We start from the raw sequence: 27,042 nt of genomic DNA, 5'->3' as shown, positions 1-27,042 counted from the left end.
CTTGAATATAAGTTTTAAACCCTTTGTGTTTTTTTATATTTTTCCATACTTTTGTATGTTTTTTTGTGTATACACATCAAACATTCAATCAAATCTACAACCAACTATTGTGTGAAAACATGTATTTATAACTTGAAGGTAATATCTTGTATTATTACGAATGTGATCAATATGAATTTTTATTAGATGAAGAAAAATAAAACTAATGTACCTGATTCAAATACAAAAAAATATTCAAAAATTTAATCATCATGAATGTTATACACTCATGTATAGCAGGAAAATACTGATAATGAAAAAGTAAAAGTAAAAGTAAAAACATAATAATAATAATAATAATAATAAGGGATTTAACAACAAGAAGGTTATTTGTACAAGAATTGTTGATATAAAACTGTTCAATCTTGGACTCAACCCAAGCTTCCAGTTGATAAATTTTAGCTTTTTAGAAAAATTCTAAAAGAATGTTCAATGTTACCACTGTGGAGATTTTATTTCATTTTATTTGTTTGTAAGATAGATATTTTACTAATACAACATTTTTTTAGATATCTATTTTTATTCTTAATTTTTGTTTTTGTGTCTCCAAGCTGAGTTTTCTGGCCTTCAATATCATCTCCCAGCAATGAAAGCAATAGAAAGGGGAAGAAGTGGATAACTTTGCATGGACTTTTGCATGAGATTCTCACCCCCACAAAACAAGGCCCATTTGTGGGGCCAGAATGTGTATGTGAAGTGCAATTTTCAGATCCCAAAATGGTACCAACCGAAGAATTGAGTTGTCCATTGAACCTGAATCTATGCTTTCGAACCATTGCCATCTATCATTCTGTGTACCTTCTCCACATAATTTCAGTAGCTATCTATCTATCTATCTATAAACTTAAGCGAGCAAGCAAGCAAATAAGTTTATCTATATATATATATATATAAAAAGTAAGCAGATTTACAAACAAAACTTATTCAAGGAGTTATAGAACCTTAGGAATCTACAAAGAGGAGGGGTTGGGCATGTGGGTACCATCGTCGGAGTGCAGGTTTTCAGCTGATCCAATCCAAAGCTCGACGGAGGCGGGTGAAAATTCAGTGCCAGAATGTTCAGTTCGGTGCAGTGCAGTGCAGATCAGAACTGATGTAAGGAAGCGGAAGAGGCGAGCTTTAGTGGAGTTAGTTCGACAGAATGGATTTTCATGGCATGACGTCGGTGACGTGTGGAACAGTGCGGAGTTCTGTCAATGCTGTGTTTGTTTAGTTGTTTAGTTATTTGTGTGAGGTGAGCACAGGAGCGATGATGGTCGTCGTCGACGGGTGTGCAGTCAAGCAACATCCTAACTCATCTTGCTAGATCTATTAAAGAGGTGGTTCTGCGGAATCGAAGCGAAACGTTTCCTCAGTGAAACGGTGTTTATTCCTACAGCCCAGAACTTACCATCCAGGACACACAACAAACCCCCCCGCCCCCCTTAAACGCTTCCTGGCTCGACGCCTGCACCCCATCAGTTTCCAAGGCAAGCATGAGCCCCTTACCTTGATGAATGGCATCATCGCAAAGTAGCTAGTCAGTTTAATCAAAGGTTAGATTAACTTATACAGAAGTACATGTGAATCAATTAAGCAGTGGCCTTGAGAGAGTCAGGGCTGCTGTAAGTTATGTCTTGCGAATACTTTAGTCGGGGGCCAACGCACAATCCTCCTCACCCGCACTACTGCTCTGGAAGACCAGGTCAAAATTCTAGCGGCAATCATGGCAGCTGTAATGGGGGCGGGGTGGGGGGGGGGGGGGGGGGGGAGCACGGTACTGTGGCCTGTAACCTGAAAATCTCATGACACACAAGGAATTATCATTGTTTATTAAATCAGTCAGCATCTCCTGCGGGAACCAAAGTGCGGCGTCTTTAAGAAGAGGCGCAGGTCGAGGAGACGTCTAAGGGACTGTCCTGAACACAGCCTTGAGTATAAAGGGTAGTGAATCTCCACCATTCGATGAGTCCGCACATTACGTGGCCTTGACCCGCTTGCGCACCCACTCTTTACAGCTTACAGCGTCATGCTACGACGTATCCCACGGCTCACATCAATTCTCAAGGTGGGTGAGACCTTCAGTTTTAATCTGCATTCCAGGGGAGGATCCTCTTCGCCCCGTCACTGCACTGCAGCAGCGTCGTGAGTCTAGCGGTTGTGTGAAGACTGTTCCCTCTCCGGCTATTGGATAATTTGAATGTGCATGTTGCGACGATTGTGATCAAATTTAGCACAGCATCCACTTCTCATGATCCGAGCCTTCAGAAAATTTGTGTGATTGATAGTTTTGAATCCTGATCACACTTGACCTGCTCGTGGGGTGGTGTATAGTTTTAGCGGCATTGTAACCGGATTCATCAGCGACGACTTTTGGCTTATTTTAGATTGACAAGATACTTGCTGTCAGCGCTGTGTTGTTGAGGATAGTCTTCCAGATTTCAACTCACTGAGTCTTGCATGATTGCGGATTCGAATTTCTGCTGATCGGCGAGGGTCAGTTTCCCATCGAACAGTAAACCATGAGTGCGGGGAGGGATGATGTCAGTGTTCGAGAGCGTGGAAAGGGGGGTCCCTTGATTGATATTAAGATCCGGAACGCGCTCCCTGACTTCCTGCAGTCAGTGAAGCTGAAGTACGTGCTCCGCGGATTGACTAACTTCTTCACGATGCATGCGCTCATTTGCTTGCTGCTTGTACCGCTGCTCATGCTGACCACGGCTGAAATCAACCGGCTCGGACACGGGGAAACTTTACAAGTGTTGTGGGACCAGCTGCAATACAACTTGTTCAGCGTGATAGCATGCTCCGGATTGTTCGTGTTCGCCATCACTCTGTACTTTCTGTGCAGCCCCCGCAGAGTGTACATGGTGGACTTTGCATGCTACCATCCCCACGAGGAGAACGCAATAAGCAAGCAGGAGCTGCTCGACTACGCCGCTTCGACTGGTTTGTACAACATTGAGAGCATTAACTTTCAGCGAAAAATGCTGGAGCGGTCCGGTCTGGGAGATTTCAGCTATGTCTCAAGGGCGACGATGACCCCGCCCTTGAACCGCTCCATAAAAGTAGCTCGCCATGAAGCCGCGACCAATATGTTCAGTTCACTCGACGAGCTGTTCTCGAAAACTGGTGTGAATCCCAAGGACGTGAAAGTCCTCGTCGTAAATTGCAGCTTGTTCAACCCCACGCCCTCGCTGTCCGCCATGATCGTGAACAGGTACAAAATGCGCGGCGACATCAAGAGCATCAACATCGGCGGCATGGGTTGCAGCGCTGGACTGATCGCCATCGACCTTGCCAAAGATCTCCTGCAAGTGCACCGAAATTCATACGCCATTGTGTGCAGCCAGGAAATCCTTGCGAGGTCGCCGTATTTTGGCAATGAACGGTCGAAGCTGGTGACCAATTGCTTGTTCCGAATGGGAGGCGCTGCTGTTTTGTTGTCGAATAAGAGCAGCGAGCGTCGCCGTGCCAAGTACGAGCTCATGCACACCGTGCGAACCCACAAGGGCGCCGACGACAGATGCTACCAATGCGTAATCGAGGTCAGCCCAAATGGCATTGTGCACATAGTTTCTTTACTTTCACGAACACATGTGTATATTTCTTTGTATAAGCTCTTAGACCTTTTTAAATTGTTTTTAACACAACAGTTTCGATTGAAAATCTTTGGTTGGCAGGAAGAGGATGACGAGGGCCACGTTGGGGTAACGCTCTCAAAGGACCTCATGAGCGTCGCTGGCGATGCCCTGAAGACGAACATCACAACACTGGGTCCTCTGGTACTCCCCATGACGGAGCAGATACAGTTCCTCGTCAGCTTGATGGCGAGAAAAGTGTTCAACATGAACAACAAGCCCTACATTCCAGATTTCAAAACTGCATTTGAGCATTTTTGCATCCATGCTGGGGGGCGAGCTGTTCTGGACGAAATCGAGCAAAACCTTAAGCTCACTCAATGGCACATGGAGCCTTCTCGAATGACCCTGTACAGGTAGCCATCCTCTCAAACACATCCCCTCTATTCCGCAGCTCGTCGGCGCTTGACAAATCTTAATCCTTGTACAGTAATATCCAACTCCGTGGATGTCCTACGCTTAATGTGACTGGATGTTAAAATCGACTTTCTGTGTGGTGATCGTTGAAGGTTTGGCAACACTTCTAGCAGCTCTTTATGGTACGAGCTGGCTTACTCCGAGGCCAAGGGCAGAGTGCAGAGAGGCGACCGAGTGTGGCAGATTGCCTTCGGCTCGGGATTCAAATGCAACAGCGCTGTGTGGAGGGCTATGCGCACAATTCAACCGCCGGCGCTAAACCCATGGAATGATGTCATAGATAAGCTCCCTGTTAAAGTCACGCAGTGCACATTGGTGCAGCCTCCCGTGCCAGCTAAACCTGCTGTGTCGGCTTCTTCGTGAAGGAAGCAGTTGTCACACAAACTGAAACTTGAAGCCCCATTCAGCCCCTGTTCATCAAGAGTGAGTGCGAGGTTTCCAGTCGTTAAGTGGAGAAAACTTTAAGTCACCTCAAAGAGAAGCTTATGAGTAGTTAGAATACTCGATATCACGTTGTTATCATGGTGGCTGTTGTTGAAATGTAGGCCATTGCTGTTGAAGTCCTCATGTGACAATCGCAAAAAACGAAACCTTTCGGATTGTGTGTAGATAAATTTCATGCAAAAAAATGATTGCTCGCTAATAAAATGCGGCCAATCTTTTAAAAAGAGAAAAAAAAGAGAAAAAAATCTTTCTATGGAATCAGCAGTCATCGTGAGTCCCAACTATCTTCTCCAAGAATTTCATTAGCTAGATATATATATATATATATATATATATATATAGTTTTATAGCTTTATATATATATATATATATATATAGTTTTCTTTTTCTTTTTCTACCCAGCTACGGTCCTCATCAGGCAGTCATAAACTGAACTGATGTGAATCAGTAGCCCGGTACCCATCATTTGAACTCACTTCACAATCTAATTTAGGACGTGATTTGCTTCAGCAGAATAGGGGAGACCAGAGTTCAGCAAGGACAGAGGTTTCTGATCATGGTGCCCAGAATATTTAAGGCTTGCTTTCCGCAAATACATGACGGTTACATATTCTGCGAATCATCTGAACACTGACGATTTCGTTATTGGAAGGTGTCTGCCCTGAGTCTAAAACGTGTCAAGATTATCAATGTGACACCGTTTTCAAGCCAATAATCATTGCACGCTCAAGTAAACATGAGCCAGATGGGAAAAGCCTCAGACATGTAAGATTATCATAAATGTAGCATACAAAGTGGTCAAGCATTATGTAACACAAGGATCACAAACGTCGGGTCATGTCTCCGAAGAGAGCCACAATGTTCCATCAATAAAGCTTAAGCTTGTGAGGTTGGCAACCTCGGCTTCGGACAAATTCAACATCCAACTAACTCGACCTGTTAAGTTTGCTCCTGGGCCTGTGTTTCCATATTCACCATATTGCTCATGCCTGCACATACCCATCGATTCATAACGTTTTCACGTAAGGAAGGTGGCTTGTCGAAATTCTACAGATCATGGCATAGTATGAAGTGAGAATATCAATGTGTGAGAATCTTGTCTAACCTGACGGTTGAATTGTCCAGAAGGCGACGCGACCTGCATTTGGGTACAAACCTTGCACTGTCAGTACACCTTCACAAACTAACCAGGATGCTTAGTCCGAAATTCTTTTTCGACATGTTTGAATTAGTTTCCATCCACTGTTAGTCCTGCTGAAGAGTACAGATATTAACAAGTCTACGAGAACTCATACAGGCACAGACAGACCATGGATATGGCCTTGGAGAAGAAGACAAATGCTTACCCTTTGGATACGTTCGACGTTGGCCAGTTGCTCCAACCCACTGGATTAATTATGTCTTCCATGTATGTGTCAATAAAGAAGACACGCGAGTACAGGCCATAAGCGCGGCCGAGGATATTCTTGCCGGTGCCGGTTATGGAGCCACCCACAAATGAAAAACCTGTGGTTTCGTTATCAGAATTACGACCCTGTGCCGTGATGCTCCCAGTGTTTTTTATTGCGGTCGACTGTATTTGCGTGTACTGGTAAAACCCGACGCGATTGTCAGCATGCGAAAATGAGATATTACATTGTCCTCCCGCACATTGCAAAGTATCACCGTCTCAAGTCTGAGTTTTGTCCTTGGCAAGCTCACAATTGTGAGTATTCACCAGAATTTGTCGACGGTATTAGTAGTGTTAAGCGCCAATGCTACTGTTGGTACTTCATTCTAACAGATTTCGGTTGTACGTTTTATTCCTCTGCTTGCAAACACTGTGGTTTCTTTATGCATTTCTAGATGTACAGATTCTAGTGAAAAGATGGAGCTATTCTGAAATCCGTAGTTAGTACCTCGTAAAGAGATTGCCCGTTACCCCAGATGATATCGATATTCCCCTCGATGTAGCAGTCTCGGAAATAATGCCGTCCTGCTTCATCGCATATGGTGTCCTGTGAGCTGATGAAACCGCAGCCATAGAAGGCTGCCATGTCTCCATCAACCCGCATAGCAACTGCTTGGGCACCAGTTTCCCCTGCACTAGCGTGTGGTGCTGAATTCTGTGCAATTAACGTTGCTAGATTTCAAAAAACATGTTTTGGAACGCCAAGGGCGACGACAAGATCTCGTCGCCGGAAATAGTCTAGACGTGATAAATACCGCACAAATTTAGTACCCACAGAATCGGTCTCAAGTATTACCTGCGTTACTGCATTGAAGGGAACTCAAACTTGCCTGGAAGGTGACGTTTCGTGCGGTAAAATTGGCAGCGAAGACGGAGAAAGTGGAGCTCTTCACTGTAGAATTAGTACTATTAGCAGTATCATTGTATGAGATTATTGTAGTATTCCTTCCAGCTCCTTGAAGTGTAATGAAAGGCTTTGTGGCTGGGATCGACACTTTCTCCCTGTCACAACACGCTAGTCAGCACATAACATGTACACTATATTGGCAGATTTTTGACCCCCACTGATGTACTCTTGGGACATCACAACCAAAGAAAACCGCAAAAAAAAAAAAAAAAAAAAAAAAAAAAATTGAAATCACAGCAACAAACCAACTGGAAATCCCGAGATAAGAACTTGCTCAGTAACGTATGTGGATATCAAAAGACTAGCTAAAACGAGGAGTATGAAGTTTAGAAATGCTCACAAGTACGTGCCGGAGAAAATTTCAATAGTGTAAAGTTCAGTGTTATTTTCTGCGGAGCATTGAAGGAGAAATTAGAAGGCATGGTGTCAAGATCTTCCGGACACAACCGCATGAAAACAGTACTGCCATCAACAAGAGTTCCAAGTTTCCTAGAAAAAATGGAGAAACGACAGGATGATCACCTGGAACTGCATCTATGGCATCCTGCACGGACGTGTAGATTGTCTCGAATCCGAAAGAAAATGAAGTTGACATCACAAAGAGAGTCGTGCTGTTAGTTGGACGGGGTGGTGGTGCGGTGGAAGGCGGAGGTGCTGGAGATGACGGAACACTGAAGGTGGGCGAAGGTGGCGTCGCAGGTGAGGTTGGGGTGCTTTGTGATGGCGGCGACGATGTCCAACTCGACAATGAGGGCGGAGATGCAGTAATCGTTGAGAATGTTGGCGAAGGCGGAGCAGCAGTCGATAAATCTGCTGACGATGAAGAGGGTGGGGTGGCTCCAAAACTTGAGAAACTCATGGATGGCGAAGGCGGAGCAGAAAATAAATCTGCCGACGATGAAGAGGGCGGGATGGCTCCAAAACTTGAAAAGCTCATGGATGGCGAAGGCGGAGCAGAAAATAAATCTGCCGACGATGAAGAGGGCGGGATGGCTCCAAAACTTGAGAAGCTCATGGATGGCGAAGGCGGGGCAGAAGTCAATAAATCTGCTGACGATGAAGAGGGCGGGATGGCTCCAAAACTTGGGAAGCTGATCGAAGGCGAAGTGACTGGAGCGGATGCCGAGCTGATTGAAGGTGCAGCAGCAGTCGATGAGTCCGTCAATGCAGAAGGCGGTGGAGGACTTGATCCCCATGACCACCATGACTGTCCGTGACAACGATCCATCATGCAGATAAGAACCATCACAATCACAGCACGATTAACATATTTGGAATTTGAAATTCGAGTGATGTTTTCTGTCATTGCACACGCTAAGATCGAGGTGGTAGACTACAGGATTTTGCCTGCTGTTTCTAACCACAAAAAGTTCATCTACACGATTGGCACTGGATTCTCGTCGTCTCGAAACAGTACCAATTTGTACTCTCGACACAGGGAATCGTGTTAACAAAGCAACAAACAATGCAAAACACTATTGACAACCTGAAACTCCCGTTGACAAAAAGAATTCACGAAGCTGGAGACGCAATCCTAAGGTCGTCGGACCCGGTTAAAGTGCACATTCAATCAGCGTGGCACTAATTGAGTGAGACCCAAAGCCAACTTTAATCAATGCAAGTCGACAAGACCGAAGATCGGCGGGCGAAGAAGCGCGAACTTAAAGAGAATCATGGCTCTGCCAGAAGGCTCGGATAGAAACATGAAGTTTCTCATTACAGTAAGCAAGATTTGTGTGAGGATAGCAGGAAAAAAAATGTAAATATGCTTTCATGATCACAGTTCACACAACAGCAATGTCCTCAAAATGCTCCAAAAAGTGAAGAACTCCTCCTGAGCTGACACTGAGGAGGAATTGAGCTTGTGTTGAAGTTTCCGAAACTCTGCTGGTGTGAAATTCTACAAATTCAACTCTTAATCATGTTGGTCAATGGTAGCAGACAAACAAGGTCTCCATGACATTGTGGGAAGTGTCAAGCGCCAGTGTTGAACTCAGGCAATCATGCCTTCACAAAAACAGTAAACAGTAGAGTTCATTGTCGAAGCTCATACTCCGAATACTAGGTGTTTTCAACGCATCATCCACTTATTACTTCACTCATTCCCCAGTTGGCAGGGTGAAATATACTACCATCTATGACAAGTATCCAATTGAACCTAGAAGAATACCTATATCACCATTCTAAATACAATCGATTACTAAGATCATCGCCATTCGCTGTCATGCGAACCGTGATTTCATTGCCTCAATCAGCGGATGAACTGTATGGGATCAATACGTGTAAGATGCTCCTACATTCTACAAAAATAATTTTACAATTGAGGCCCCACAGTTGCTCTCGTTCTTCACAGTTCTTGAACCAAAAAAATCGCTATCAGGGTTTAAATCGTCAATGAACCAAAATCCGCTAGGTAAGAGCCACATGGTAAATACATACCTATGACTTGTTAGTATTCCACTGGCCCAGCTTCACAAGCAAGGCAGAGCAGTGTTCTTGAGTGACATTGTCAGTTGTTGACTCTGACAGTGTATTTACCAAGAGACCACCTCCTGCCGTATGAATTGCCTCCACTGCGGGATCTGTAAGAACCCAAAAACTTTGTTAAGGTCATTGCTAGGCTAATTACTTCTTAGTTGAAAGGGAGATCCTTACAAATATTACGTGAAGTACAGACGATGCCACAAAAATAACAGCACGCACCATAATGTGCTAACATTGCCAATGCCGTCACAGCTTCTCTACGGGTGTCGTCATCTGCAGCTGTTTCAAGCATGCTCAAGAGTGCTTTCACGCCACCAGCATCCACTATTCTTTTCCGCTTATCATCTGCAACGAACCAAAATATTGGTCAGGTATTCCAACAACTTGCCAAGGTCGTCAACCTAAGGACTTTCCAAAAGACATTGCTCAAAAATACTATGGCATGTCAGCATAGGAACAATTAACAAGTTTAACAAAGGAAGTTGTAATGACATGAAAATAGATTTCAGCGAACGAAGAAACATATTTAATAATGAAGATTTTAAACTTCACGTGCAGCAAAAGTGACATTTAGAACTTCAATTTTAAATTCCTGATGTCTGAAAGAGAGGGGAATTAAGACACATGTTCATGAAGAATTTCAATCGTCATTGACACGATTAAACCCTGCTTTTGGTTCTTGGAAACTCACCATCCGTAGCAATCATGGCGAGACGCGAGGCGCCACTTCGTTTCATGAAAGGATCTTTCACTTTTACTAGCGAAACAGAATGTCGCACCATGTTTTCGCCTACAATTGAGCAAGACAAACATTCAAGAGAAACCCTGATATACTTTGCGATAACGACAACTCGATCGGCTAACCCTGCATTGATATTCTTACAAATTTTACTCGAAAAGGCAAAGCAGGAGATTCAAAATTTGCACGAATTTGGAAGAAGGAAAACAGAAACAAGAAATCACGCACACGGGCAGCGAAACTGTGGTGCGAACATATTCTACCACAGATACAAAATGAAAAGTAACATCTGAATTGCACTTGATTGAGTGTTGCTTAAGTCATTGCAATGCAGGACAAATCTGGGCTAAGAAGAGCTGCTAGAACCATCAAGAGGAAAATTAAGCAAGATCTTAAGCTTGTCCAACGTAGCATTAAGCGAGATTAATCATACCCATCATGGGCGCCACATTCATGCCGATGTAGGTCAACATCGCGAGGACTAGTCCTTTTACGACCCATGACCCTGGCATATCCTGGGCTTCCTCTTGAAATTCTGGCTGCTGCGCTTGCTGCAAGCTTTTCAAAGCTGCGTTTGTGTCCCTGAGGAGCACCACCAGCTTTACGTCAAATCCAAGCAATTCTACTCATGTAGACGCTGAATAATCCTCATCCGCAGTATATTGAATTCTCAGCCATTGTTTTGTACACTAAACGGAAAAATAAATAAATAAATAAACCCTAAACCCTAAGGTTTGAACCAAAGTCGCGTCTTACCGATAACAAGATAATCTCTCATACACGCTAGATCTAAGGCAAAACCTATCTACCGGATTGAAAGTCGCACGATAATTACTGCCAAGATTATTATGCAACAAAATCTACATGCTAGCGAAACCGCAATTAATCCATGAATGAAACACAGAGGGAACCTACAAACAAGCAGAATCGAAATTTCGAAGCAGAAACTCTGAGAGTGCAAGAATCAAACCATTCGAGTCATGCCAACACAACCTAAAACGCGCTCCCCAACCATGAGACAAACGATGAAACTAAAGCAGCCACCAGACCACTCAACAGATCTACGTAATAAGAACGATCACGTCACCTGATTGACCTATAATTGTATAAAAGAAAGAATTCGGAATGAAGAACAACAAAAATTGCATGTAATGCGCAGTTAGAGCAGATACAGGATTGAAAGATAGGCGCACCGGTCATGAGGGACTTGAACAGGCCTGCCCGTCACGGAGCGAGAGAACTGATGCGGGAAACTGCGAGGGGCGACGATTTTTTTCGCCGCAGTGGAAGTGGAGAGCAGGCGCCGCGCAGCCGACATCGCCAAGGTCGCCATTGCCAATTCGAGATCCTGCAGCGCAGCAAGCACCGCAACGAGCAGCGACAAGCAACTAAGGGCAGATTGGCTATGGTGGAAGAGACGCCATGGCCGCTTACCATAAGGGGGAGTGGGGTCCGAGACCTACATCCAATCCGATCTTGCCACGTGTCTGCCTCCTTGATATGTGCCTCCCGTAGTTATGGAACTTTAACTCCCAAGTTACTTTTTTTTATTTAATTTGAGTTGTTAAATTATTTAATTTAAGTTGTTAATTTTAATGTGAAAAGAAAAGAGTCTCATTTAATGTACAAGAATAAGTAACCAATTTTAGAATTTTTGAGTCTTGTAAAATCTTTAGTTATTAAAATACTTCGTACAAGTGTGTTTTTGGGAGAAAAAATTGTAGTTTATAGAATAAATAGTTGTATAATTTTGTAGTGTATCTTTAAATAAATCCACTTAAAATATAATATATATATATAGGAGAATATTAAATAGATCTAATTTTTTACTAAATCAATCTACCTATGATAAAAAAAAATATATGGTAACCCTAATGAATGTGGTTGGTTTTCATTTGTTTTGGATCCAAAGGTAGAGAAATGAATCAAGATGTCATTTTTTTTTGTCATGATAGTTGAGATGGATGGATCAATTTAGTAAAAGCATGGGTCTATTAAACATTCTTAAATATATATATATATATATATATATATATAAAGAATTATTTTTAATAAATTAATATTTATTTATTTTTAAAAAAATGAATTAAAAATAGTCTATTAATCCATATTTTACACAAGTAGAGATTAAATATATTTTAAAATAAAAAATATGATAAATATTTTAAATATTTATCATATTTAATAAAAATAATAAAAAAAGAACCATGAGTTTAAAATATGTATTAATATATTATGATTTTCTATTAAGCTACTTCATTGGTAATAAAAACAAATATTAGCATTTTATAAATAGGCATATTTGAATAATGAGATTATGTAGGAGTGAAGCACTAAATAATTAAATTAATAGCACAAGTACAATTTATACAAAATAATATGGTAGAATATCTAAAGTAAATCATAAACTTAGCTTTTTGCCTTTGAATTTATTTCTTTTAAGGCACTTTAGTTATGCATCTTGGTATAAGTGATATTTTAGTTCCTATAAATTTTGCCACTGTTGCAACCAATTTATTATTCTAAAAAATTCTAAATTCTCTTATCTACAAACAACCTTGTTTTATAAAAGTATTTCAATTATAAGATGTTTTAAAAAAAAACTTTTATTAATATAGGTTATTATGATGATAGAATTTGTTACAATTATCTAAGCATTCACTAAATACACTTATTTCTAATTGCTTCATTTTCAAAATTGATAAAGCTCTCTAATAATAATTTTGGCTATTAGAAATAATGTTGTATAAAAATCTTTGTAAACATAATAATTACTAATGTATTCCATTATATAATATGCTATACAAATCAATCTATTTCTAATTTTCTCATAAAAAACTTCTATTATAAACTAATTTATTTTATTCATAATTGATTTAATTTTACAATTAACAAAATTTTCTTATTTGGAGGATTTTTTCTTTGTTTTCTTTATTCCAAAAGTTTTAAAACATGCCATGATTATTAATATTTCATAGAAGGTTCTTTGTATTTTTTATAATTCTTCTCAAATTTTGTTTTTATTTAAATAAAAGATTAATCTTAAGTTATTTATTACAATAAAATTAATCTATAAATATGCTTACAAGTCTGAGATATTTTGATACTCTTTAATATGCCATAAATGACATTAAAAATTCTTCAATAAGTACTAATAAGTACCAATAAAATACTTAATTTAGTACCAATAAGTACAATATATAGTTTAATCCTTTAAAATTGTAATAGCTATTCAACAACCTTTTAATTTTTTATAACTTTTTTTATTATTAACTAAATTTAAGTTAAAAGAAATATTATGTTACTTCAATCACCACTTATACAAATTAAACACACAAGAGAAAAAATAGTTCAAATTCAACACCTAGTGTTGATTTTTTATGTATAAATATTAGATATGTTCAACTAAATCAATTATAAAAACACATAGCAAAATGTCTATAAGTTTACAATTAAAATCCCTTTAGATAAGACTAAGAAAATCCATCAAACCTCAATAAGTGATGCAATACATACCTACTTCTACAATGGCTTGATAGAAAAGAACCCAACTAATGTTTCAAAATTTTTATTTCATCCTTAAACACAAATAACAAAGAGCTCCCATACCAACCTTGGTTTTGCCTTGCCTATTGCCTATAAGCAATTGCTAGACAAAACCATAGTTAATACAAATAATGTGAGGTTGAAAGTTAAAGCCAACAATCAAAAAAACTAGTGTAATTTGTAGTAGATCAAAATGGTAATTAATTACAATAGTAGTGAGTTGGTACTAGGATTGATTTTGACCACCTATTTAAGAGACTATTTACACTAATATAATATTTTGGCCCTTTCTTCATATTCTCTGGTAGCTTCTCTATAAGCCTATGCCTTACCTCTCCCTTGGCCTTTGTTCACTTGTCCCTAAATTTTGATCTTAGTAGAAGAGCAAGAATATAAAAAAAATCTTCAAAATTGTCCAAAATCCATTTATAGAATAAGAAAAATTATTACTATAACAATTAACTATCTTTTATGTCTCTTCCACACACACGATTAACGATTTGATTTCAACAATAATAGCATCCGAAAATTCTGCATTCTCAACCTTTTCATAGTCAAATTCAATTAAGAAAACTTTCACCTTGGTTAGAAGAAGCTATTTCAGATTTGCAGTGTTCACAAAAGATGATGTATTCCTGCTTGGATATAACTCAGACCACATCGTCAGTCATTGAAAAGCTAATTTGAAATTCAGCTTCCACATGTGCGCAAATTCAGCAAGACATATCATTCACAACCTTATGTATAGAACCATAAAACATTCGGATGAAAACTCGTTCTGACACAACATTATGGTTTGCAGTGAACACGTCCGAAATGGACCCGACTTGCAACTCGTTGATCGAGAACGAGACATGGTTTCTACGCTTTGAGGGCAAGCGCAACAACCTGGCTTTATTCTGAACAATCATGAGAGGAACTTTACTTACTATGATAATTCAGATTACATTCTCCAGCAACAACGCATGCCAACCTACAAGACTGAACCTGGAAAGATTTAGTGCCCTTCTTCTTGCATATCACCAAAGCTTTACTTGTTCCTCGTAACGAGCAAGAATTATCAACATCAGCCACAAGCGCCGCCACTGGGGTTGGCGGGCAAAAATGACAGCTTCGCATCGATTTCCAGCCGCAAGAAGGAAGTTATTGAGGAAGAGGAAAAAGTTCGTCCATGCTGTTAATACCACATGAAAAACAACCTCACTTAAGCAAGGTATTATTCTCCCAAAATGATTACATATGTACGGAATAAACTACAGAAAATCAGGACATAAGAAATTGTATGATTCAGAGACGCACGAAGAGCTTCGAATATTCTTAAGGCATGGCATCAGAAACCTTCAGTAGAACCTCAGCATAAAGGTAAACAACCTGTGACCAAGATACTCAATGATGTTGGTCGTAGTAGTGGCTCGTTTGTGCTGAGCAAACGCGTTTGCAGCGGACTTCCGACATAGTAGAGATCCCGCCAGTGCGCCAACCATTGTTGGGTTATTAGAGACCCTGTTTAGTGCCATCAAAGCGTCCGTCCAGTTCTTATTATCGAAATAATTTCAAATTGTAGTTGACTTTAAACACTGAATTACAAGTTATCCACCTCATTGCTGGGCAGAAATTCCAGACCAACAAAGTAATGTAAACTATAGATCCACCACTCATCTACATGTTCCCACCTTTCTTCGACTTCCTTCTTGCCAGCAGCATTCTCATTGCTAAAATATTCTTTGGCCCAGGACACAAAAACGGCAGTGCTGCATCCAAGTTAGGCCAACATAGGTGAAGATCTGTCCAGATATTTGAAATAGAAGTTGTACATGATCCAATATCTTAACTAGTACAAATAAATAAATAGATAGATAAAATACCATACTTTTTTTCTTATAACAATTCTTACCTGCCAGAAAGCACATCACCTTGGCCACCACAACGTCGGGGAGAGCCATAATAATCCGAACTTAAAACTGCAACACATGAACTCTAAATTAGAATGCCTCACTCTAGGAGAAAAACAAAAAGAAGTCTGATACAGAAATTATGGTCGAGGATAGAAATTATGAAGCTCGTATCACAATTTAATTTCTAATAATAAGTACAAACTGGTTTAGGTATATGTCAGAGGTACGCACCTGTTTTACCATCACTAATGTAGTCCGTTTTGCCTTTCTGTAGAATAGTAACACCCTCCATCCTGTTCGGCAACAATAAGCTTCAGTCAGTGATAAGATGACGCGATAAAACCAATAGCAGGAGTATGTACTAAGAATGTACCAGAGCTCAAACATGAAGAAACTACTACATTCTAGGTATTAATGTTGCTTAATTTTTATCAAGTTAATAGTTACTTTTTAGCAAGTTCTTGCAGCTGACCGGGAACATCTTCATTCTTTGTTTCTTGGCTTTTTATTAAGGAAAATTTCTTAGCAAGTCCTATTAGCTCGCCAGAAATATCTTCATTCGATAACCTCTGCGGGTCAGCTAATGAAAACTTTTTAGCAAGTTCTATCAGCTGGCCAGGGACATCTTCATTCAATACTTCCTTCGGATTTTCAAGATCTTCATTCAATGCTTCCTTCGGATTTTTAAGATCTTCATTCAATACTACTTCCGGGTCTACTACTGACCTTTTCGCAAGGTCTTGCAGCTGGCCGGGAAGATCTTCATTGGATACCTCCGGATTTTGTGGAACATTCTGATCTCTTTCTCCAACAATCTTTGCGACGAGCCGCTTGTGCTCCATAACATTTGGAGTCAGAATTGCAAGAGGATACCCAATAATTAATTCAGGCTGGTTTGTCACCAAGAACAATCCGTCCTGCGTAAAAATGATTTGTCCATGAGATTTCTTTTGAACACAGACCATGAAAATCTCAATCATACAACATCTATTTAGAGGTCGATAATGAAAAACGACCCTTAAAAATATTCGTGAGGGAACATCCGCACTCTTGACATGATTGAACACGCTATGTCCCACAAACCCGTAATCATGGTGATGCGCATGGAACCAATTCGGATTAAAAGTCGTGAGAGGTTACCCCATCCAGCACAAGAGGAATGTTCTTGAATTTCGCTTCCTCAATAATAGCAGCGACACAGTCCTGTTTTCATTTTAAACACAACACACGCTTCATATTGCCGAAGATATTCAAGCCATTAAGGTTGTGCACAATGCAGCGGGACAACATGTCTACGAGATGGAAAGTCAAGAGCGGTAAAGGATGATGACCTTCTCAATTGACTTACTACAGATCTACCAATTATTTTGAACGTTTAATCATCTTCGTTTGAACATGAGTAATAATGTATTTCCTTCCAGACATGCAGACCACAAAGTATTTCTATGCATTGAGAGTTGCCCATGGAGTGTACCAGAAGTATGGGGTCACGACCAAGGCCAGGACCAATTACAATACAATCAAACCGTTGTAGCCACTTTCCAACTTCTGCAAGTACTTTATCTTTCAAACCACTAATCTCCTCCTCTCCAATTTCTCTGCACGGCAAAAGCATACAATTGAAGTCAGATTAGTAATGTTGAACCTTCGAGTCAAGTAGAATACTTTTAAGGTTTGCGAATGAGACCGATTTGTCTTGTAACACAGCCAATGACAATTCATTTAATAAAATTACCATTTTCCATAGAGCCAAGGAGGACGATTGTTTTCACGATTCCTTAGTTACTAATACTTGAATAATCAAGCCTTAACAACAGAGTTCAATGATGGAATTTACCCTACATCATACGATTCATGAAGAACGGGATGCACAATCAATTCAGGACTATAACTCTTAATAACAGTCGCAGCCCCAGATGTGCAGAATACATGTGCTAGATCTGCCCCCTGAACCCCACCAACCACTATCCGTGTTATTCAAACTTTACTTACAACATGGAAAGTACCACGTTATTCTCAGTTGCACATAAAATAAAATAAAATTAGAACCATCATGTTGATACTGAAATAAAAGATGATGCAAGCAACATAGAAAAATCATTATTTACTTGTTACATCGACGATAAAAAGCAAGTGCAACTACCAACAGCTCTCGTAAGACATAAACGTCAATATATTCTCAGCACCAAGTGCTCTCTGAAAACCAATTCAAAGGCGTACGATTAACTGACCATTTTCAAAGCTGATATAGCAGCAAAATATGGTGCCCCTGTGTACTCCCTGCAGCCTCCAATAACAGCAATTTTTCCTACAAACCCATTTTTTGGAAATAAGTAACGTCCGAGCGATTCGATTCTCAACGAAAAAGCCGTAAGATGTTTTCTCCTGAAATGAGTTGGAAGGTATTCGAAGAAAGTTTTGTATTTTGGAGTCCCTCAGCAAAGGAAATTTTTTTATACTGTGTCACATAGTGAAATAAAGAATAATCCCAACAGATTGAAAGGGCTCAACAATCTATGTGTGTCCGGGACCTAATATGACAATCCAAAAAAGCGTGGCCACTGGGATTGCACACTGCACCAATCAACATTAATTGCACATTCAGAACACTACAATTGTTCAAGTTTCTGGGCTTCAGACTGATTGGAAGTGCAGCACATGATCCTAAAAGTTTAAGCTTACCAGCTTGTCCTTTGTGGCGACCAGGGGCTAGAACAGGAACAACTTTCTCCAAAGCTGGTAATATCTTCTGAAGCTCAGTGGAATTGCCGCCCATCGCTGCGCCCACCTGCAGACTCCTTCTAGGCTCCGGATCCCTCGTCCGTGGAGTATGGCTGCTACGCGTGGAACTACCCGACGAGTAAGGAGATGACGATGAGGTTGATGATGAATCAGTTGAATACGCGTACTGTCGAGCTCGTCTAAGCTTCGGGCATTGCCTCTGCCCTGGGAGTGATCTCAACAACTGTGGAGGATGAAAAGAGAATTGAGTCACACAGCCTTGAGACGCCATTAAGCTGAAGTTCAGACGCGTGCGCAAAACTAAAAAGGAGGCACTCTGCATTCTCTCGCTGTGAAAGCAAGTGCTCACAACCACCGGTACAATTCAGAAAAGTCGTCATGTCATGAACATGGTCCCTCAAATAAACCAAAAAATTGTAAACAACGTTTCAGGAAGTAACGCCTAACGTGACTAACCTAATTACTATAATGTAGAGGAGAATTACCTCAATGGCCTCTATAAACTAATTCATGCTCGGATCTAGGTTTTAAAATCACGAACAAGACAGTTTGATCTCCAATGAAAACTCGAGGGGTCAAAGAATCTCAAAAGAAATCAATACGAAATCTTCGGAGAGAAGAATGCTTAGAAGCGCGCATGGATCTGTAAAATGAAAAGCTCATGTGCATAAACAAAAATTGCATAAACAGTTAAGGTTCTCCTGCTCATTGATGAGTAACATATTCCTGTCGTTATACTGATGCCTTCGCTTCAAAATTGCAGAACCTACTTTTAATCTTCAATGCTAAACAGAAGAATGAATGTGCTACATTCTCTTTCTCAAAATGTGCCGCAATCTACGGGACAAGCTCTGAATTAGTGAAATTGGGATACGTACGTGGTAGCGATTTTCTCAACGATAGACCTATCGAGTGAAGGAAAATTATTCGATACAAGCCCAAGGAACCAACCACTTGAACCTTAATCACCAGCGTCGAATCTAGATTAAAGGTCGAGCAAGATGATTATTCTGAAAAGATAGTGGTTATCAGGCACGGAACAAAACCTCATCAGCTACAACTTCCAATCGTGTTCCATCGAAACGACACGCAGCTCTCTCAAGTTCTTCTACTTCTCTCCGCTGCGCTAGTCGCTCATTGCTCATTACTTCCTCCGCTATCTCCTCTACACGTGAGAGCTGCGGTTCCTCCATACCCACGGATTCGCACCAAGTCGCCTCGATTCTTTATTAACAACCACTAGATGCAAGTTGGCCAGCCAGAGCAGACCCCGAGTCTCTCCGTTTCACGATCGGGAGGCACAACAACACTACCTACTCCCTCCATGCATTCAACATCAATTTCATGGCCGCGACCACCATCTGCCTCACCACAAACTAAAAAACTCCAACCTAATCGCAGCAGAAACTGGAAATTCACCCACCTGTAAGAATTGAGGTTTGTTCTAATCGAAACAATGGGTTGCAGACTCGCCTTTGCGGTGGAAAACACTGTGAATGTGAATGGGCGAGTCGATTGAGAGCTCAAATGTTGCCAGGTGATGAAGAGCAGCGGCCCTTCTGTGCATGACTGAAGACATGTGGACACTCGTTCCTTCGTCACCGTACGCTTGCTCGTTGGATTGATATCCTTTGTTGCCCGTTTTTGGATTGATACCCTGTGGTGTCCGTTGATGCATAGGTTTGACTTCCTTTCCATTTGATGCCCTGATGAGAGATCGGCAGGTTGGGATATATATCACATTACACATAGTTTACATACAATTTTATTTTATTTTTTTAAATCAAAAACTTGATTAAAAAAGGTCATGCATATCTCCACAAAGGATGTTTCAAAATTTGACAAAGAAACTAATACATTAGGATGGTGCCCATGTTAGTTACACCTTGATAAAAGTATGAAATTAAAAAGAGATAAAAACTAAAAATATTGGGATATTATAGCTAACTTCCCAAATGATTTCTATATGATAAAAAAGTAAGTGAGAAGTTAATGATTACCAAAAGTAATGGTGAATTGAAATAGTGCAATTGTGTAACATATCTCCACATGTGCCAAATCTTTGTATGTGAAATAGTTGTTTCACCACTTACATTTAAAAAAAATACAAGGGGCCATACATGAGAAGCAGAAAAAACAATTTGATTTTAGAGAATTTCATAAAAGCATTCCTTAAAAAACAAGATAAATTATATTTTAATGGATGATTTTTCTTTGAAACATAATCACTTTAAAATAAAATAAAAAAAATGTGTATGTATGTACGTATACACACACACACACACATATATATATATATATATATATATAGGTCGCTATTGTGTTTAATAAATATGCACAAATCCTTTCAATAGAACACATGTTGACAGGAATGTACAAGAAATCAAGAGACATTATTTATTTAATTAATTGACAAATAATTTTGAAATGAATTTTCCTTCAAAAGGTGTACAAAAGAATATAAAATTACAAGATGCAAATCAGTCGAAAATTACAGTGTAATATTTTTAAAAGAACTTAATGATGTTAAATGAAAGTTTATTTGATTCTATTGGAAACTAAATCTATGTTTGCTGCAATAAAGTTTTATGGTTGTCACAGAATAATTTTGGAAAAAATATTCAAACTGAAAGTTTATAAATAGTAAGTGGATAAAGCAAAAAATCCAAGTATTTTAAAATTATGAATTTCAGTGCTTTGTACATGGATTGTGTATATAAAAATTAATATAGAAGAATATTAAATAGATCCAAGTTTTTACTAAATCAACTCACCCACCTTAACCATCATGAAAAATGAAAAAATAAAATAAAATACTCTAGGTTCATTTCTCTACTATTGGAATTGCAACCAATGAAAACCAACCACACTCATGAGGATTACCATATTCTTCATAAAGGGTGGGTCAATTTAGTAAAAGCATGAATCTGTTTAACATTCCCCTAAATATGTATATGTAAATATGCATAACATAAATGAACATTTATGTACTATATTTTGTGCATTGGAAAACCTTCTTCTATGTCATTCATACTCACAAAAAAAAAAAAAAAAAAAAAAAAAAAACTAAAACTAAAACTAAACTAAATGAAAACACCTGCAGTTTTAAACACAATAAACCAAAACCTTTTACACATTCAAAAGTGCAACATATTACTTTTATACTAGGAACAAAGATATATAGAGGTTCGATGTCGTTGAATTAAACCTTGTATTCAACATAGCTCAGTTGAAACCATTAATGAACCATATTTAACCTCGCAGTTGGTATCACCATCGCTGTCAAAATCGCCGTCGATAGTAGTCGGACGGAGATTGCCGTCCAGGGCCAGGCGAACGGCGACGACGGCGCCAGACGCGAGACATGCGAGCAGGATTCGAAATAATGATGGCGGGGGGTTGGAGCGGCATTGCTGCGCGCTTTTCCAAAACCGTGAAGGCGTCGAAGTCTGAGGTGCAGGGCAACGCGACGTGGAAGCGCTTCTTTTCGCAGCGACGCCATGAATCCTCCCCTCCAATTCCCGAATACTCTGTAATTTCTCTCACTCGAACTCTGATTCTGGCGCGGTTTTATGTGAGATTGATGAGCAGTAATAGTCTATTTGGCATGAATTAGAGGTTGTTGCTGCCTTGTGTACCACTACACACCAATGTAATTCGTCGTTGACAGTGTTGTGATGGTGTCGCTGACGCGTTTTCGTTCCGCCTGTATTTGATCGGCATGACGATTGGTTGTATCTGGTGCGAATTATAGTGAGCGGATTTTTGCACTCCGTGCGTCGCTAGTGGAGAAAGTCACACTGGACCAGTCTTCGAGCTCGTGTTGAGGTGAATTTGCTGAACCTCATCCGAGGAGTTAGTCCTTTGCCATGGATATGGCGGCGTGTAGGGGAGTAGTAGTAGTAGCATCAGCAGCAGCAGCTTTGTCTGCCCCGAAGGCGCCTCTCTTCAGGTTTAATGAAGTTCAGCTGTTTGCAAGTGGACCAGCCGGTGCTGATTCGTCGCCTCTACGGAAGGGAAGACGTTTCGAAAGTAATGCCAGGCGGATTTCAAGGGGTGTGGTTGCAGCTATGATAGAAGAGAAGGCGCCTGGTGTAGCCATTCCGGACCCTGAAGCAGGTATGACTGACATTGCAGCTACAAACTAAGATATCTTTAGTTTTCATGAGGATCCACACAAGCTCGCAACCGTAGGCTTAATTCTTGGATATGTCACAGTAGTTACGAATTTGAGATTCAATTCAGCGTTACTGTTGAAATTAGCTGGGAATCGATTCACTGGTTGCGGAAACATCAGATTTTATAATTCATTATTCCGCAGAGAAGGTGGAAGCGGACATTGTAATCATTGGCAGCGGCGTCGGAGGCTTGTGCTGTGGCGGGCTACTTGCGCGTTACGGACAGGACGTACTTGTGTTGGAGAGCCATGACATCCCTGGAGGAGCTGCACATTCTTTTGACATCAAAGGATATCACTTCGATTCAGGGCCATCCCTGTTTTCGGGACTTTCATCTCGTGGACCGCAGGCTAACCCTTTAGCACAGGTTCGCCAACCCAATCTAATCTCTTGTCCGGTCTAGAAAACCTCGCAAATCCGTTGAATTGTGTATGCAAGAAAGCCAAATTTTAATGCGGACGAGCCGATTGGTAGTGGACATTGAATTCCGCATTGTAGGTGTTGGATGCCCTCGGGGAGCCAGTTGACTGCGTGCAATACAACTCATGGATGGTTCATGTTCCCGAAGGGCAGTTTCTTTCCCGGATTGGTCCCACTGAATTTTACAAGGTATCCTTAACAGCTCCTTCCTTTCCTCCACAGCTTGATACTTCACATGAATCTTTCCCAGGATGAAATGTGCTGAATTAGGTCAAAGACTGTCCAAGATAATACTTGTGCTCTAGATTTGAGTACATTAATTACATGATGTCTGTATGTTTACATTGCAGGATTTACTGCAAGTTGCTGGACCAGATGCTGTGGCAGACTGGCGCAAGCTTCAGGTTTAGTCAATTGCTTAAGTTCAAATATCTCATCAGAGCTCCCACTTGATTTTGCATCCATCGTGTTTTCAGAATTCTCACTTTCTGCGTCTTATAGTTTCGCAGAGATTTAACATGTGCATATGATGCTTATGAGTACAGGAAGCAGTTCTTCCTCTGTCGACAGCTGCTATGGCGCTTCCCCCAGCAGCCATACGCACTGACTGGGGGGCCCTAATCACTACCTTAGGGCGCTATGGACCTTCAGTGTTGAAAACTCTCTTACAATTGGGGCCACAAGGCTTAAGCGGAGCTGGGAAGTTGCTGGGGCCCTTTTCTGTGCTTGTGGACTCCCTCGAGATCCGCAATCCGTTCGTGCGTAATTGGGTAGATCTGCTGTCATTCCTCCTTTCTGGTGTGAAGGCGGACGGAACGCTCGCTGCAGAAGTGGTAACATTCCAGCTCTTACATCTCTGTTTTTGAAATATTCTGCATAGACTTGCCTCTTCTATCAAAGCACGTACAAAGACGATGTACTCTTCGAAATGTCTAGCATGGTACATCTCGCAACTTCTTACATCGTTTCATAACATCTGCAAACGTGGAAGATGGTTGATTTTATCGTTAATCGCATTTATGCTAATTCTTTCTCAGGTCTATATGTTTGGAGAGTGGTACAAACCAGGGTGTATGTTAGAGTATCCACGAGGTGGCACTGGGGCCATTATCGACGCCCTGGTGCGAGGCTTGAAGAAATACAAGGGTCGTCTCTCCCTCAACTCACATGTTGACACTATTCTCATTGAAAAAGGTCGTGCTGTAGGCGTAAAGCTCAGAAACGGACAGGTAGGCATTTTGCTACCGGCTCAGTGTAATCTCCCATTAGAAAATTGAATCAATTTTAGGAAACAGTTCAGCCTCCATTCAGAAAGTCTTACTATTATGCTGTAAGATCATGAATGAATGCATCCGCAAGATATGTTTGTATCCTCTCTAATGAGGTTTTGCTATGCTGTAATGAAGGTTATTCGTGCCCGCAAGGCAGTGATCAGCAATGCATCAACATGGGATACTGTTCCTATGATTCCTCCGAGAGACCTCCCTATGGAACTTCGGACTCGAGCTGAAAGTACACCCCAATGTGATTCTTTCATGCATCTCCATCTAGGGATTGATGCCAAGGTGATCAATCTTAATTCGAAAGAGACGATCTCTAGTCAGTTTTGTTGCCATTGATTTATTTTACAACTTTATTCTATTTTAATGTTTTTTTTACCAGCTTGTCAATCACTTACATTCTAGTGTCTTATCTTCGGGGTTGTAATAGAATATTTTCTCTTTTCCGCAGAACCTTCCAAGTGACCTACAAATTCACTATATTGTGGTGAACGATTGGACGCCTGGGGTGGACGCTCCGCAGAACGTTGTTCTCATCTCTATCCCAAGTGTACTCGACCCATCGCTGGCACCTCCAGGGAAACATGTATTACATGCTTACACACCCGGCACGGAGCCATATGCCTTATGGGAAGGTCTGGATCGCAAAAGCGAAGTTTACCGGCTGTTGAAAGCCCAGCGAGCTGAGGTTCTTTTTCTCCTTACTGCACCCGGAACATTGTCTTTCTGGTCTATTCCGAAATGGAAAGGTTGCGAATGGGCTTCAGCATCATTAAGTACTGCGCATACACAACCTTCAGAAAATGATACATTTTTTAGCTCACAAATATTTCATGAGTATTGTTTACAGAAATGTTGAGGTGAATGGTTTTCTCTGCGAATGTTGACCAGGTATTGTGGAAAGCTGTGGAGAAAGCACTTGGGCCAAGCTTTTCGCGCGACAGCTGTGAAGTAAAGCTTGTGGGAACACCGCTAACACATGAAAGATATCTTCGGCGTAAGCGAGGCACCTACGGGCCAGCCATCCGCGCTGGAAAAGGCCTGTTTCCGATGCCGGCAACTCCTATTGAAGGTCTCCTCTGTTGTGGGGACTCCATATTCCCAGGAATCGGAATCCCAGCTGTAGCCGCAAGCGGGCTCGTCACAGCGAACACTTTGGCAGACGTCTCGGACCACACTAAACTCCTGGAAGCCCTTGGGCTTTAAGTTTTTCTATATATTTATTTTTCACGATGATTCAGAATAGGTAACTCATTTGTCATCAATATTACGATTAATCTTTAGCAGACTGTAAGGTTAGCAGTGCATTTGCAGGACTGTAAATTGGCTCCTCGAATGCAACGAATTCTACATTTATGGAAGGGTTTGAATTGCGTTGCAAAAGTATTGAATCGCATCGACTGTTTAGCGCTCCGGAAACAGTTGAAACAATTCTCGAAGACTTTGAAAGCTCAAGCACCTTTGTAGTTGTAGATTCTCGATCATTTGATTTATGCTTGTAATTATGGTGTCTGTTGGAGCTATTCTTTAGTTTCGGCCTCCAACCGAATGACCATTGAATTCATATATCCTAGCTCGTATTCGGTGTAGCCACATGATTTAGAGTATGAAGACTGTTCTGTGAGTTGTTCAATTTTCTCTTAGTCTAAGTTGTTACATTGTGGGCACTTTATTTTAAGGGGGCAAGGTGAAAAGTATTAATTTTCAAACATTTTGATTAGTTATAATCAGGTGTCCTCATTGAACTTTTTGAGTTGCTTTTATATCCAGAAAAATAAGTTCAAAAGTTTTGAGATGAGAAGAGAGGGTTAAATACACTTTTTCTTTTTCTTACATTGCAGAAATAGTTATGCAACTCGGAATTTTTGTGGGATTTTTTACAAAGAGGTTGTTCTCAAAAAAAGAAAGAAAGAAAGAAAAAAGATACATCAAGAGATTCATTAATATGATCATTAAAAACAAGAAACTAATTTCTTAAAATTATTTCAATTAAGATATGGTCTAATTTATTTAGACTTGTAATAAAAATCATTTTGCCCATTTCATAGCCTCTTCTTATTGTTGTATCCATAAGCAAAGGCTTCTAATAGAGGGCTTTTTCCCACCAAGTAAGAGAATTTAGGGGAACTTTTGAACCATGGCTTTTTAAAATGAGCTTCTAGGTATAAAATGCCCCACAGACATTTTTCCTAAAAGAAAAGCATTACTATTTAATGCAAGCATGGACTAGTTAGTGATGATAGATTGAACAAGAAATATATAGGTAGAAATATTTTAAATTAATGTAGATTCTTTCTGTGGAGTTATTCTAATCTTTATTATGAATTAAATAAATAAAAACTAACCACTTGTTGTGATCAATGTCTCAAGACAAATTAGAGAACAATTATTAACTCTAATTCCTATTGTTTTTCTTCTTTTAATTGATCATCTATTAAACTATATTCAAAGACTGGATTATATTTTCCATTATAATTTTGTCCAAATGTATATAGTACAAACTTGATGGTTTTGGAATATTGATGTATTTAAATGAAGAACATATCTAACAATTTTGCGAAACATATATCTAGCTCGTTCTTCAAATTTTTTACCTCATATGTTTGTTATCCAAGTGTATCTACAAATAAAGATGTTGAAAAATTACCTAAAATATTGTGAGTAGCTCATTGATGAGTAACCAATTTTTAGAAGTTTCTTAAATATTAGTAAGAAGGGTGTAGGATGCCTACTTTGAGGTTTTAAGAAAAAAAAAAAAAAAAAAAAAAAAAAAAACTTCAAAAACTTCAAAAACTTACTTAAGATTATAGATTTAGAATTTATCAAAATATTGTAATGCAAGGAAATATTCAAACTATTTCTTCATCTAGTACCAAGTAAT

The 27,042-nt window shown here is 40.0% G+C and overlaps 5 protein-coding genes and 1 long non-coding RNA gene across 12 annotated transcripts; 2 read left to right on the top strand and 4 right to left on the bottom strand.

The window, feature by feature from the left end:
* The first annotated feature begins 1,957 nt into the window (after positions 1-1,957).
* On the top strand, positions 1,958-5,035 carry LOC112285705 (3-ketoacyl-CoA synthase 11). The gene is made up of 3 exons (XM_024526720.3): positions 1,958-3,566; positions 3,702-4,015; positions 4,169-5,035. Exons 1-3 carry the CDS (start codon positions 2,541-2,543, stop codon positions 4,437-4,439), a joined length of 1,611 nt encoding a protein of 536 aa, XP_024382488.1. The 5' UTR covers positions 1,958-2,540; the 3' UTR covers positions 4,440-5,035.
* A 233-nt stretch (positions 5,036-5,268) lies between these two features.
* On the bottom strand, positions 5,269-8,690 carry LOC112285704 (putative pectinesterase 14). Its single transcript, XM_024526719.3, has 7 exons — positions 7,400-8,690; positions 7,218-7,266; positions 6,801-6,972; positions 6,419-6,625; positions 5,867-6,108; positions 5,626-5,658; positions 5,269-5,509 (listed from the first exon to the last, which is right to left on the bottom strand). Exons 1-7 carry the CDS (start codon positions 8,181-8,183, stop codon positions 5,356-5,358), a joined length of 1,641 nt encoding a protein of 546 aa, XP_024382487.1. The 5' UTR covers positions 8,184-8,690; the 3' UTR covers positions 5,269-5,355.
* A 149-nt stretch (positions 8,691-8,839) lies between these two features.
* LOC112285950 (uncharacterized) lies at positions 8,840-11,494 on the bottom strand. Its single transcript, XM_024527371.3, has 5 exons — positions 11,294-11,494; positions 10,534-10,682; positions 10,053-10,151; positions 9,581-9,706; positions 8,840-9,459 (listed from the first exon to the last, which is right to left on the bottom strand). Exons 1-5 carry the CDS (start codon positions 11,431-11,433, stop codon positions 9,317-9,319), a joined length of 657 nt encoding a protein of 218 aa, XP_024383139.2. The 5' UTR covers positions 11,434-11,494; the 3' UTR covers positions 8,840-9,316.
* Positions 11,495-13,616: 2,122 nt separating this feature from the next.
* Positions 13,617-14,284, bottom strand: LOC149988409 (uncharacterized). Its single transcript, XR_016504354.1, has 3 exons — positions 14,227-14,284; positions 13,893-14,006; positions 13,617-13,749 (listed from the first exon to the last, which is right to left on the bottom strand). It is a non-coding gene; the product is annotated as an uncharacterized LOC149988409 (long non-coding RNA).
* A 157-nt stretch (positions 14,285-14,441) lies between these two features.
* LOC112285318 (ATP-dependent (S)-NAD(P)H-hydrate dehydratase) lies at positions 14,442-19,996 on the bottom strand. 7 transcript variants are annotated; one of them, XR_016504353.1, is made up of 13 exons: positions 19,707-19,996; positions 18,224-18,612; positions 17,773-17,849; positions 17,379-17,488; positions 17,016-17,139; positions 16,682-16,744; positions 16,268-16,458; positions 15,989-16,110; positions 15,773-15,834; positions 15,541-15,607; positions 15,320-15,397; positions 15,018-15,149; positions 14,442-14,820 (listed from the first exon to the last, which is right to left on the bottom strand). XR_016504353.1 is itself a non-coding variant. In XM_090252277.1 (13 exons), exons 3-13 carry the CDS (start codon positions 18,603-18,605, stop codon positions 14,790-14,792), a joined length of 1,317 nt encoding a protein of 438 aa, XP_090108403.1. In that variant the 5' UTR covers positions 18,606-18,612; positions 18,769-18,926; positions 19,707-19,839; the 3' UTR covers positions 14,442-14,789. The 7 variants fall into 7 exon arrangements, 6 of the variants coding, with proteins under 6 accessions (XP_090108403.1, XP_090108404.1, XP_073392044.1 ...); XM_090252277.1 differs by lacking the exon at positions 15,989-16,110 and adding an exon at positions 18,769-18,926 and having other exon boundaries at positions 19,707-19,839; XM_090252278.1 differs by lacking the exon at positions 15,989-16,110 and adding an exon at positions 18,769-18,926 and having other exon boundaries at positions 18,224-18,506; positions 19,707-19,839.
* Positions 19,997-21,681: 1,685 nt separating this feature from the next.
* LOC112285372 (prolycopene isomerase 1, chloroplastic) lies at positions 21,682-25,750 on the top strand. Its single transcript, XM_024526130.3, has 10 exons — positions 21,682-21,815; positions 22,038-22,402; positions 22,605-22,828; positions 22,960-23,070; positions 23,232-23,285; positions 23,427-23,714; positions 23,919-24,110; positions 24,288-24,446; positions 24,613-24,849; positions 25,053-25,750. The coding sequence occupies exons 2-10, from the start codon at positions 22,153-22,155 to the stop codon at positions 25,365-25,367; spliced, it is 1,830 nt and encodes a 609-aa protein (XP_024381898.1). The 5' UTR covers positions 21,682-21,815; positions 22,038-22,152; the 3' UTR covers positions 25,368-25,750.
* Positions 25,751-27,042: the final 1,292 nt, after the last annotated feature.

The sequence above is a fragment of the Physcomitrium patens genome, chromosome 8 (genome assembly GCF_059467195.1).
Source record: "Physcomitrium patens ecotype Gransden chromosome 8, ASM5946719v1, whole genome shotgun sequence".
NCBI classification, from domain to species: Eukaryota; Viridiplantae; Streptophyta; class Bryopsida; order Funariales; family Funariaceae; genus Physcomitrium; species Physcomitrium patens.
The sequence above is the reverse complement of the archived record's forward strand: the minus strand, read 5'-3'. Positions and strand labels throughout refer to the sequence as shown.